This window comes from Fonsecaea multimorphosa (assembly GCF_000836435.1).
Source record: "Fonsecaea multimorphosa CBS 102226 unplaced genomic scaffold supercont1.3, whole genome shotgun sequence".
Taxonomy (NCBI): Eukaryota; Fungi; Ascomycota; class Eurotiomycetes; order Chaetothyriales; family Herpotrichiellaceae; genus Fonsecaea; species Fonsecaea multimorphosa.
The window spans coordinates 2181733-2194920 of NW_015971637.1; the positions used below are offsets into that span (position 1 = coordinate 2181733).

Below are 13188 nucleotides of genomic sequence, written 5' to 3' on the forward strand. Positions count from 1 at the left end.
ACCGTCCACCCGCTCTATCCACTGACCTGTCAAGCGAACCCTCGTATCTACGCCTCAAAACCATGCATCTCCTATCTGCAAAGTTATCGTAAAGGGCCAACCACCTTTGGACTTCCGTCTGTTGCGTGATCGACGCCTCTTTCGAGCTTCTTCGCACCCGCACCCAATCACTACTGTTGGAGTCACCCGTCCGCTGGACCGCCATGCTTCCCCCTCTGGTCCAGAATGCCATCAGCAGCTTCGCGGTGTGCCTGTCCCTCCTAGCCTCGCTCCAATCCTCCTCCTCGTCACAATCCTTCCGCGTCTCGGTGTCCGCTGCGGCGGCGGTTGGGCCTGCAGTCTCTTCCAACTTTCCCGATCCGGGCCTCGCTTTGGATACCAGCAATGGCTCCGAAACGTGGTACGCCTTCAGCACCCAGACCGGAAAGATCAACGTCCAGCTTGCCTCCTCACCGGACTTTTCGACCTGGACGCTGCATGAAGGCTACGATGCTCTACCCGTAACGCCAGCTTGGGCGCGTCGGTCTCCTCACGCTGGTGTCTGGGCACCGGACGTGAATCAACGGCCTGATGGATCGTGGGTCATGTATTTTGCGGCCGTAGGGCAAACGCATCCACAGAAGCACTGCATTGGAGCGGCCACCTCTCCCAACGTCATGGGGCCATACACTCCTCTCGACAATCCCATCGTGTGCGATTTGCCTCGAGGCGGCAACATCGATCCAAATCTCTTCATCGATCCCATCAACAATCAGAATTACCTCGTCTACAAAACTGATGGCAACGCAATTGGCCATGGCGGCGCCTGTGGGAACACCGACAACCCTGTAGTGCCAACCCCGCTATATCTTCAGCTGATGGATCCCCAAGACCTCGTCACACCAATTGGCAACCCTGTCTACTTGTTCTCAAACGCCCACAGTTTCACCGAAGACGGCCCCAACGTCGAACGACCATGTATGGTCTTCCGCAACTCAACCTACTATCTCCTGTACAATGCCAAGTGTTTCACGAGTCTGCAGTACCGTATCGACTATGTCTCCTGCAGGGTTGGCGTCGACACCCATACTGGTGTACTTGGCTGTGACTGGGACGCCCTCAAGATGCAGCAGCAGACCTCCAAGGACCACACGCTGCTCCAGACTGGTGACGTCGTGTCTGGCACCAAACTCTACGCCCCAGGCAGTATGGACGTGAGTCCTGATCAGCACAGAGTCGTCTTCCACGGTGATGTCAACTTGGACTGGTTCACCCCTCATCATCCTCACACTGTCCACCGTGACCGTGCCATGTTTGCCGGTGAGATTGACTTTGTGAAATCAGATCTTCGGGTCACCCAACTATTCTGATGGGAGGCCCTAATGGAACCATCAAACGAGAGGCTTTCTCCGATGACCACGTGAGATGACACGAGATGACACGAGACGACGTGTCGGATCGATCCCCTTGAAAGGCCGCCCAAGGCACGAACTATCATCCCTCTGCCGCCTGCAGGAAGCCTTCCTCTTGAAAATCTTCTTCGATTCTAGCGACCAATGTTCGTTCATCTTTCCCCAAGCCCGCTTCCAAGGCCCTTGATTAGAAGAACCAAGTTCTCACCCTGCATGTCCATTACCACATTCCATTTCGACGTTCTCGACGGCCGACATTCAGCGACTAATCACCCACTGGATTTGGACCGGATCTCGGCGCCCTGGAGCTAGATGCTGCAAGGTCACCCACTTCTGACGATCCTTCCAGAGGGTGCCTGAGAGATTCGCTTGCTTTGCCTTCTGTCGATTAGCATCAACACTTCATGCTTACACTTTCTCATTTTTGGTCCTGCATAGGCATATGCAATCACCGATCCATAGCGTCGGAGTCTCGAGTTCTTGATCCATCATTTCAAATTGCGAAGACTTCCGAATGGCGACCTTCAACTCTCACTTGCTTTCGAGTTGTACTACATGAGATGGCAAGTGGGGAATATGGCTTGTCTTATTTCTATTACGTTTACATTGGAAGGGGATTGGGAATTGATTCATCAAAGCAGGCAGGTGTAAGGACTGGATAGATTTGTACAACAGAAAAGTAATCAGCAGAGCACGTGCTAGAGGTGGAGACGTTGTAGAAGTACGAGTTCAATAGACATAGACGGGGTCAGACTAATAATAGAAGGACGTCGATATAGTCGGAGCACCTAAGAGCAGTCCTTCAGAGTCCTTTAGGGGGGGTCTTCTATGAGAGCAGTGTGTCATAGCAGAGCAAGTACGCGGGAAGTCACAGGCAACATCTGCCTTCACCAAGGGAGGAGGGCCTCGAACAAGAGTGCAAGGCAGTCAGAATTGCAAGAATGCAATGCCAAAGAAAAGGGGCCCCGCGGTAGAGAACTCCTCCTTCTTTGCCCAACTTCCCTTTGCTGTCGTATATGGCATATGGCATGCTGTCGTCATGTCGTTTTGTTCGTCTGTCCGTCGACCTGTCATCTAGTATCTGGTGTTCATCTCCGTTGGTGTGGTGTGCAAATAACCCTTCAAGTCAAGCCTTGCTGCTGTGTTCCCCTCCCCCATCCCTACCAGGGGCGTGGTGGTGGTGGTGGTGGTGGTGGTGGTGGTGGTGGTACAGAGCACAGAGAAGCAGTCGAGTTGGAAATCCCCCTTTTTTCCTTTTAACCCTTGACCCTTGCGTCCTGGCCCTGGCTCTGGTTCGGTATGGGATGGCATTGTGCATCGTTGCACGACCTTCCCGGCCGTCTGTCCCACGTTTCCCACGACGAGATCTTGTGTCGCCCCTCGCCGACCCTTCCCCCACCCATCGCAAGGCTTGCCAGGGGTCAGTCAGGGCGGGATGGGATCGTTGTACTCCCTCGAATGCGATGCCTGTGCTACATACACACTCGATACATGTCCAGAAGCTGCCATGACATGATATGACATAACCGCGTGATGTCGATGTATCTTGCGCGCACTGCTGGTGGCTTTGCCTCCTGAACTTGTGCAACGCGGCGGGGAAATTGGATACATTTGCTCCTTGTGCGACGCTGGCCGAGCGCATGTTATGATGGGCCATCTGTGTTGCAAGACCTACTAGTTGATGATGAGCAGTCCCCGCCATCGGGAGCCTGTGCAACAAAACCCGGCTTCGTGGACGGGAGCGGCAGGGTGTTGCAAGTCCTTCAGCCTTGTTCAGCCTTTGTTGACTCTCCTTCAAGGAATCTCGCTTCCGTCCTCTTTCTGTACGCTGTATGTATGGATGTATCATGGGCGCTCTCGCTCAACAGGTGACAGTCGCTTCTTTCCGGGATCTTGAGAAAATCACTCACTACCTAGGTAGTTTGCAACCCCTTTCCCTTGATAGCGTGAACAATGTCCGTAGCAGGTGACCGAGGCGATGGACGGGTCCGATGTACGTTGGGTGAAGAGAGAGATTCCGTACAGGAGGGTAGATCAACCGGATTGCTGGGAACGAAGCCTGCCTTTCTCTCCCCCACTCATCTTCTCGTGCTTGGTGAGCGGAGAAGGAAAACCGGCTCGATATGATCTCTGCGAAGGGCGCAGAGTGCGCGGCACGTCTTGATTGGTCGATTGATTGATTGGTTGAAGCAAGCTCCTTGGAATCATGCGTCCACGGAGTGAACATCACTCGAGTCGAGACTCGAGCAGACGGGAGATAGAAAAAGAGCCTCCCGTAATCGATCAAGTGATTTCGCGTCAGAGGGTCGAGGCTGGGGACTCTTGAGACCGCGGATTGACGATGCGAAGTGAGCAGATTCCTCGTCCCTGCCAAGCAGGCATCATGCGAAGGCGCTCAGATGTGTTAGTTATACCTCCCTGTCCCCGTAAAGTCTCTGTTAAATCCCTCTCGGCGTCTCGTTCAAGAAGATCAAAGTCCGGAATAGCGAGCTCTTGGAAGGTAGTATCGTACGGTACTGATTCCTTCCTGGTCAGCTCGAACCCTTTCGAAAGTCTCGCAAGGAGAGAACTAAAGAAGTGTGTGTAGTCAGCGCCGAACCCGGGAATCATGAGAAACGGAGTGCAAGTTGATCAAACACCGACGGGCGGCCGTGCCAAACTGGCATGTCCAGAGGTGAGTATTTTTGATGTGTTCAAGTCCGCAAAATCTGTCTTTCCTGTTTCCGTAAAGCCTTCCAGCTTTATGTAGGGTTTTCAGTGAGTATGGTCGTTTGGCACGGACGATCCCAGATGTGACCTTCTGGTTGTTGAGATGTCCGTTCCTAGCTCATCCCACATGGAGGACGATCGGTTGTCCTGGTCTCAGATCGAGAGTTGCATTCGGATTGCCAATCTCTCAACAGCAGGAGGAGGCTCTGGGGCAACCGTTTCGCCGTTTACGACAGGTACAGTAGCTCGACGAGTTGTATTCGGAGCTGACTCGAGAGAGGAATCGTCATGAACAAGAGGTACAGCCTCGAGGGATCAAGCCATTTCCAGCCATGAAGGAATTTAGCTCCATCCATTGCGACATGTGAGTGTATCGCTGAGAGTTCAATGTGTTAGCACGAGAGACGCCCCAAGACATCCTTGATTTTGACATTCATCAGAACGTAACCTCTGATTCTCATCGTGGACTGGCTGCTAGTCGTCCTCTTCCTTCTTCACCATCGATTTGTTCACCGGTGATGCAAACTGATTACCGTGGTGCTCTGATAGGGCGATTGCAGGCTCGGGCGAAGAGAGCACAAATTTGAAATCGATCTGTCGTGCTCCTGTGTCGACTTCACCAACGCCGAGCTTTGCATCGACACGCCGAACTCCAAGCATGTGTCCATGAAGGTCTGATCGAGGTATCACGTTGTCATGTAGTAACGGACGATATCTGAGGAAATTCCTGCCAGGAAAGCTTCACGTCGTTAAGTGTGCTTGATATGTGGAGCTAGCGGATGGGCGCTTTTGATGGCTTTTTTTCCTTTTTAGCTCCATGTGGCTGGCATCACTGTCAACCACTGACAAGTGCGCTCACAAGAAGAGGTATGGATCAACCTGGTCACCAGATGGTAGCATAGGGTGTCCTGGGCACCGACTGGGGTAGCGGTAACTGGTGACATCAGCCTGTTTGAAAGATCGATATGGATGCCACTCAAGCCGGTTCTCGCTCTGGAAACGGTCGTTCGTTTGAGGCAGCGTAGCTCGATGGGCGCACGAGTCGCCAGCATAGTAGCCGCAGCTTTTGAATCATGAAGACCACAAGACTAGCTCTGAGCTCCAAGATGAGCTCAGAGCTGCAAGTGGAATCTTCATGCAACACTCCATGCCACTGCCTGAACATCGTCATCCCAACACGTCTCATCTTTTTCGGCCTGTTCGTTTGCTGCTTCCTCAATTTTCGAGCTATGTCCCTGACAAGCGTGCGTCGATAGCGTGTAAAGATCTGCTGTAGTTGGAAAATCTTCGTCCACGAGATTCAGGACATAAATTAAGCACTCTAACACTGCCAAAGGCCTTTCGCCCATGGGCCAGCGGTTAGTAGGTCATCTTATAGTGTCTGCCAGGTGCCTGGCTCCTTGGAGTGCCCTGTCTTTAGAAGTGCAAGACCGCAAGATCCATGCCAGGATATTTGGAAGAACATCATCTGGATCACATTGTAAGCAGTTCTTCAGCTCGAGGCGCGATATTTGAGAGGCCACTGTGTCCCTCTATGCAATCTAGAATGCGGTTTGAGGAGAATGTCTTTTGAATGTCCTGCACTCTCTCGTGAGCCCTTTCAGTCACAGTAAACATGTTTCGAGTGCTTGCATAGGTCACGCTGGTGGAAATCGTTGCTGCATCCACGACCACACCGACCACTTGTAGGTGACCAAGGATAGTGATGCATGACGAACTTTGATTTGACAGGGAATCTCGAAGCAACCAGCACTGCGACCTATCCGTGAGCTGAGCCCCGCTGAAGCCGATACAAGGCTAGTATGTTTGCTTGATGCGATCTTCCGATAAGACATCACCCTTGAGTAGACGTATCCACGCCAATATCCTGATCTGACAAAGGGTGACAGTGGTATCTCGCCTGGTAGGTAGCGCTGCTGCCGGCAACAAAAAATCTCATCAGTGCCGAAGAGGTTGGCAAACCTATCACCTTATCGCGGGCATTTCGGTCTGGAGCTGTGACGTGTTCAAGCCTTGCTTCCGGTAACCCTGGGGTTCTTTCTCAGAGACATGGTCTCAGAGACATGGTCTCAAAGCCTGGATTACACGGCCAAATCAAGACAGTCGCCGGGTGGGAAGTGTTTGGACATGTTAAGGCACGATCCAGGGAAGAGCTCGCCATGGCTCTAATCGAGGGACTCCGATTTGGAGAATGTAGAGAAGATGGCTGAGTGAAAGAGCAAGGGAAGCCTGGCGGGATGAGCCAGCCGAGACGGACGAAAAGCGTCGGTGCCAGCCAGCACATTGCAGGCTATCATGCCATCCTGCATGCATGTTGTCGTGGTGATGCCACTTGCCAATCAGCACGAGAGACGTGCAGCAGCGTGCAGGATGCAGATATGAATACCTTGTACTACCTTTCGAGCAGTGAAGCACATTATCTCGGCTGAGATTGTCAGGAAGAGAGTTGAAGCTCAACACAACAAAAAAAAAAGAGGCTGGTTATTCAGCAGTGACGCAAGACAAAACCACCAATTAATGCTTGTAGAGGGACATATGTAACTATCCACTCCTTATTCGTACACTGTCTCCAGATTTCCACATGGGACGTGGTACGGGATGGCCATGACTGATAGCTACTAGGTAATCATTGCTGTCTTGATTATATGCCTAGAACATATGACGGATAAGAAACCTTTCCGTCATGGTACAAAAATACATTCAAGCATCCGTCCAGAGTATTCCCGATGAAAAATGATAGTGTCGCTCCAAAGCATTCTCTCAGTCTACCGCCACGGCCACCACGTGCCGTTCAACAGGCGGCGCCTTCTTGAAATCCATATTGCAGTGGCTTCAGACCCTGCCGTGCAGAAAGCCGGGCAGTGGGCTTCTTTGGGCTTCTTAGAGAATCTCTATCGCTTGTCCGAATATGCCGCCTGCCTCTCGTTCTGCTCAGCATACCTCTGCATTCTCCTGTTTGTCATGCTTCTCTCCAATAGTATGCCCACAACGGCCACGCCCATACTCACCGCCTCGAGGGCCAGCAACCCTGCAATCAGCCCCTGGCTCACCTCGCTCTCCATGCACAGCCTCTTGAATCCCGCGGGGATCGGGATGCCGTTGGTTACGTAGACTGGGATTTGTAGCGAATGGGCATCGGTCATGAATTGCGAGGCGCTATGAGAGAATTTGCATGTCCATGACTGGATCGAATCTCGGTGATGATGAGATGTGGGGTTGGTGAGGAGGCTATTGAAAGGGATGGCGAAAATGGATAAGATGACGCCTGCCAGGGAAGACGCAAAGAAGAGGACATTGTATAAAAGTGTGCGGGAGTACGGCTGTCCTCTGGTTAGATTAAGTTTTCCAAGAGCAGCCAGGGAGGAGGCTCACCGTTGGAATGAGTGACACGATCAAATAGCTCAAACTGAGGAGAAGGATGAGGGTGGCCGAAATCAAAATGGCCAAAGTCGGCCTCACGTCGACGTCTGTCGGCCACAGCGGGGGCAAATGCCATTTTGAACCCATGTGCGTGCTGTTATATCTGTGCAAGACATGCCCCTCACAGCCCACAGCGGCAGTGGCCGTGGCCGTGCTCAAAATCGCCAGCACAGCTCGGGTCCATCGAAGCCATTTCGCTCGTCGTAGATACGCAGACTCCTGAGCCGAAGTTGCTGAGTTCCGGGAATGCAAGGACGAGGTAAGGAGCGGCGACGGCTGGATCAACAGCGCGGACGCATCATAGGCGGGAGTAGGAGGTGGTGGCTCGAGTTTATTCATGCTGGAGCGGGACCTTGGTGGACTGTTGGAGCGAGTCTCGGTCTCTGAAGACGACGCAGGCCGGGAAGTGGTAGGGCGGTTCTCCATGATATAGAGGGATCGCCAGACGAGACAAAGCAATAAACAGCAGAACACAAAACCTTGGGATGATGGGGCAATGCGAAACCAGCGCCAAACAGCCCAGAAGTCGAACCGAGTGCAATACAAAAGGGCACGGAGAAACAAGTGAGGCTCTGTTCCATTATATCCCAATCGTATGTTTCCTTCTCATCAACTCACCTGGCCGACCACATCTTCGGCACGCTCGTGGCTGATCTATTCAAAGATCGGGCTTGTCTCTGATCGCCCTCCGCGGCCAGACATGGGCGAATCATCACTGAAGCATCACCACCAGTAATACAATGTTGGGCGGTTAGAAGGCTTGGTAGATGAATGAAACAAACCAGCGGGACAGACGTGGAAATGGGAGGGATGATGGCCAGCACTGTCCAAGCAAAAAGGCAGGCACCCAGCAGGGGGAGGAGCGCTGGGAGAAGAACTGCAGGAGAGAAATTGGGGAGGCCAGTGAGTCTGCGGCGCTTAATTCATGTCTTGGCGCTTTGAAGGCCAGTGATTGGCTTGTGCCCAGGCGCATGCAGGGCGCTAAGCATATTTATAGTAAGGTCCGCCAGAGTGGATCCGTACTCGGACAATTCGGCGGGTCCTGACTGGCCAGTTGGACTTGCTTCCTGCCGATCTCCATGGATCGACTCGCCAGCACACACACTCACCAACCGAGACCTCGAACAATCCTTCAACCGCGCACCTGGACCAACTCTGGCATAGCCCGCCATCTTCACCGAACCATGCAACCAGCTGCCAGGCCATCATCATTTGCTGCCGGCTCTTCTGCTTCAGCTGCTCTGCAGACACCGGCCTCAACCCCCATTGGCTCGAGGACGAGACAGCAGTCCCGGTGCAGAGCTCATTCGACCATTGGCCCGTCTCCTTCCACCATCATCCCAGGCCAAAGGCAATTCTAGCCTGCGATCCGAACATCACGGCATGCTGAAAGCAGATAGATGAGGAAACTAATTCCTCCATCTTCTGCTCGCTTCCGCATCAATGCCACTTTGCCATGACCCCAACCCTTTCCCTCTCATCTGGCCAAACTCTGGTCTTGCTGCAACTCTCCCCACCAGCCAGGCTCGAAAGGGTTACACCATCGGCCGCCAAATGGGTCTTCGTGCCTCCTGGCCCGCCAAAATCCAAAAACTCATTCCCTCTTTCAACCTCTTTTGGCCTTGTCCCGAGCCGTGACAAGTCCAGTGCCGTTACAACACTCCCCACATGACTTGCACCTCATGCATGACATATTGAGATGCTGGTGAATGAACTTCCGCCTTCCTTCCAAAACCAGTATCTTCCTCGCCAGTTTCGGGTTGTCGGAGAATTGTCGACCTGGACCAGCGCAACCTTATGCACGCTTGGACCTTTCGAGCCCTTAGGTCGATGCGACCCGTCACATTCTGCTCCCATTGGAGCTGCTCTTCGTGAACGCACTCGTATCCAAGTCGTCTCTCGTGGAGGGGTAAGTTCACGTGTTGGAAAGCTGCCCATCACACCGGCTCGAAGATGGAAGCGACCTTTTCCATGGCTTGCACCTCCTCCAGGTCCACTCGCCTGCCAGACAATGCCGTAGAATTTTCCCCCGAGGCTTCTCCACTGCGCTCGAGATGTGATCGTGTTCGTTGCTCGATATAACCTCTGCGCTCCTCCTTGAGTTCATCCTTGGCACTGGAGATGTTCATGTCAGTATCTTTCAGCGATGCCAGCTTTGGTCGCAACTCGGCGAGCAACGACTTGAGCGCGGGGAGTTGTGAAACAGCAAAGTTCGTGTTGGTGGTCAGACGCCGGCCATCGGTGTGTTGAGATCCATTGAGGGTCTGAGCAGATGCGCCATTCGTCAGGAACGAAAGGTTGGTTGTGGTGGTATGTGTATTGCCAATTAGATCTCTCAGTTGTCGTAGGATTGCCTCATTCCGCTTATACTCTTCTGTCAGGGCATTCGACACAGTACGCGAGGCGGCCAGCTTGCGCCGTAGGAGCTGCACACTCTCGACGGTGGGTGCGTTCTCCGGAGGTGGAAATGATATGTTCTGCGCGCAGTTAGCTCGACCCCCGAAGCCACGTCTGCGCAGTCTCGCCCACCTCGTAATGACCCAGCTGGACCCAGTTGACTAGTTCTGCAGGCACGGAGAGGATGTTCCTGAGCACATATATCTCAAATTTGTCAAAGTTCTTGTCTACCGTCGAGTTGAGCAGTGTCTCAAGTTTGTGAAGGCCCTCTTCGATCTCTTTCTTTGCCTCGGGGTACTCGAGTTCTTGCACGCCGTCGTCGCCGATAGTCTTGACGGCCTTGAAGCCTAGTTTCTCAGGAGGCGTCGTCAGCAGACCTGTTTCCAGGCTACCGACTCCTTGGTAAACGAAGTTATTGACCGAGTTGATGATGTCGTCGATCAGTGACTGCGGCTTGTCAGTCACCCCAAGTCCCATTCCATTGCCAGGGTCTTACCAAAGGCGTATACTGTAGATGCTCGGTCAAAAGCGACGTCGCCGCTTGCGACGAGTCAGCCATAACGGTGCCTTCGAGAAACGGAATGGGTAGAGCAACTATGCTGGGGGTGGTGATGTCGTGTTTACTAGTATTGTGTGACGCGCCCGCCGCGCCCAATGTTTTGGGGTCTTAAGGTCTTGGGGCGGCACGCCCGGGGCAGTCGGCAAGTCGGGAAACCGTGGGTGCCACTGGGTGCCACGGGCCTCAAATGACGCTGAAATGACATTTCTCTTCGCTCTCACTTGACAACCACTTTCCCTTCTACCCACATCATCTCCCGCACATCAGCCCCCTCCATCTCTTTATCACCAGTCAGACCTCTAAAATTACGCAGCTGAGACGATCACGACCGGTGTCATTCTTGAGTCTTAGAGTCTTCTTTCACTTCACCATGGGTGGTCCAGGCGTAAGTTTCTATTCGATTCGCAGCATCATCGACGCAGGCTAATCGGCTTCCTCCAGTCAGGAGGGTACAAAAACAAACCAGGTGATACCGAAACTCACTCAGCATGGGACATCATCCCTCAAGATCCAGAGGGCACCCAGGTATGTGTATGGCCTGCGCACCCTCTTCGGCCCCAAACCCCTCTCACTAATGTCACTTTTAGAAGCTCGCGCAGGTACGATGCAAGTACTGCAGCAGAGAAATGGCCCAGCATACCTCTCGGCAGCGTGTCCACCTCCTCGGCTGCAAAAATTATCTTGACGCGATGAAAGAGCAAGGCATCGAGAACAGCATTACCCGTCAGGCCGCCGATCCTCAAGCGTTCTTCAGAAGCTCGGACTGGGCGCAAAAGACCACAGAAGCCAAGGCTCCAAAGGTTTTCAAAATGGGCGACCACACCACCGCTGTGCGCATCCAGGCATTGGCGCTGGCCGAGGCAAGCATTTCTTACGACCGCATCCAGGAAATCACCGGAATGGACCCAAAAGTGATGGCTGGTCTTCGACGACTCGCGCGCGAACGTGGCTACGATCCAAGTGTCTCCATGCAGCTCAAAGAAGAATATGTCGTTGATCCTCCCAACGCACCCCGCCCTCGTGGCCGACCCCCAAAGAAGAGGAAGCAAGATGACGATGTCGATCCTGCCTTGACCAACATGCAGGAAACCTCTCGGCCTCAGAGTCCCAGCTACAGTAGCACACCCAACAACCGTAGCAACCTGCCTCCCGGACAGTGGGATTTCATCGCTCCTACGCCACCACCCAGTGGGTACACTATGACCTAAATGCACATTGAGAGATCTTTGGTCTTTTGGTGACTGTCCTCGACAGTTGCCTGACTCATGACATCCTGCCATAATTCTGGTCGAGGAGGGCATCCACGTCCAAGGGCGCAAGTTGCCGAAAGGGGAGTACGGTGGGTTTCCGTGCCCAGGTTGCCGGTCCAGGCGTTCAAAATTAAACGCCTTTCGAGGCACGGAGTTACCATGGGAGAGCGTCTACTGAGCACTGATAACACGGGAGAATAATGTATGATTACGATGGAAAAAGTGTGCGTGTGGGAAAATCTGGGGGTTGAGACATTGACGGACTGGCTTCTTCGTACGCTTCAACAGGGGAGGTAATTCAGACAGAACTTCAGAAAGCACCAGGTAGCACAGTGTAGCGGACTAGCAGATAGCTAATCAGACGGAAGTTCAAAAGTCCATGGTACATGCCTGCGAGAACAGCTGGTCTGGCTGCATTGAGACGAGAATCCTCCGCCGGCTGCTGCTCAGCGTCTTGCTCGCAGGTACCGTCCAGTGCACTTTCGGTAAGGGACATTCCGATATCAAGCTTGGTCCCGACAATGACTCTGAGCGTGGCTGAGCAGCGACGTCTCTGTGATTATTTGCCCGTTTGAAACCCGGAAGTCTGTCAGCCGAGCTGCAACCCCGGAGAAAAAACAAGGGTAGAGCCGTAGACAAGCTTTTTCAGAGGGAGGCGAGGAGGATCAAGGCCCAGATCGAGGTCCCGAGGTTGCAAGATCCGCGTGAAGCGAGTTGTATGGGGATGGGACATGGCTGGTAAACGAGATAGAAGGGAGTGAGTTTGGGGAGCTCGGAGGTACTCAAAGGAGGCAAAGAAGCTGGGCCCTCGGAGTGCCAAGGACAGATATCACGCCATCCCCAAAAGGGAAAGGCGCACTCCGCTCGTTGGAAACATCTTGTGCCTCAGGGTCGCGCTCCTTCTCCTGCCTCAAACACCATTCAAAACCTCCCAGCGCTTCGGATGCTCCTCTCGCCTCTCACTCTGCGACACTCGACTCCTACCCTTGCACGCCTCCGTTGTGACTCTATTCCTAGCTATGGACGTTTTGACGCTGGCCTCCTTGCTTCTTTGCGCTCTCTCCGGTAGGTTGTTCTCGCCTGTCGCGTCTCAGGTATCCCCTTCCATCTGAGACGACTTTGTAACGACTCGTCCACAATGTCTTCAACCTCCTCCAGGGGCAAACACGACAAGGTGACGAGACTCTGCGAGTGCCATGTCCCTGGCCTATCCAGATCCATAATCTCAGTTCCTAGATCCGGACTCTCTCCTGTTCCGTCCTTTGCACAGCCTCTTGCTTCCTCGCCGGCCTACATATGTCTCCTGTGTTGCTGTTTCGAAATCGTTTCTTTCTTTCCTCTCTTCATTCCATCCTTATACCAAAACAAAAAGTGGTCTTCGTGTACTTCCTAGTACCGGTCCTGTTCATTCCTTTCCTGCTGCTTGACGCACTGCAGTTTTCTGTTCTTGCGCCGGTCGCTC

At 53.2% G+C, this 13188-nt stretch overlaps 4 protein-coding genes across 4 annotated transcripts; 2 read left to right on the top strand and 2 right to left on the bottom strand.

Moving 5' to 3' along the window:
• Nucleotides 1-203: 203 nt before the first annotated feature.
• Z520_02611 (uncharacterized protein) lies at nucleotides 204-1349 on the top strand (the record flags this gene model as incomplete). The annotated part of the gene is made up of 1 exon (XM_016773124.1): nucleotides 204-1349. One exon carries the CDS (start codon nucleotides 204-206, stop codon nucleotides 1347-1349), a length of 1146 nt encoding a protein of 381 aa, XP_016636594.1.
• A 5642-nt stretch (nucleotides 1350-6991) lies between these two features.
• On the bottom strand, nucleotides 6992-7946 carry Z520_02612 (uncharacterized protein; the record flags this gene model as incomplete). The annotated part of the gene is made up of 2 exons (XM_016773125.1): nucleotides 6992-7420; nucleotides 7473-7946. 2 exons carry the CDS (start codon nucleotides 7944-7946, stop codon nucleotides 6992-6994), a joined length of 903 nt encoding a protein of 300 aa, XP_016636595.1.
• Nucleotides 7947-9457: 1511 nt separating this feature from the next.
• Nucleotides 9458-10476, bottom strand: Z520_02613 (uncharacterized protein; the record flags this gene model as incomplete). Its single annotated transcript, XM_016773126.1, has 3 exons — nucleotides 9458-9997; nucleotides 10050-10364; nucleotides 10414-10476. 3 exons carry the CDS (start codon nucleotides 10474-10476, stop codon nucleotides 9458-9460), a joined length of 918 nt encoding a protein of 305 aa, XP_016636596.1.
• A 370-nt stretch (nucleotides 10477-10846) lies between these two features.
• On the top strand, nucleotides 10847-11684 carry Z520_02614 (uncharacterized protein; the record flags this gene model as incomplete). Its single annotated transcript, XM_016773127.1, has 3 exons — nucleotides 10847-10861; nucleotides 10918-11001; nucleotides 11064-11684. The coding sequence occupies 3 exons, from the start codon at nucleotides 10847-10849 to the stop codon at nucleotides 11682-11684; spliced, it is 720 nt and encodes a 239-aa protein (XP_016636597.1).
• Between the last annotated feature and the right edge of the window lie 1504 nt (nucleotides 11685-13188).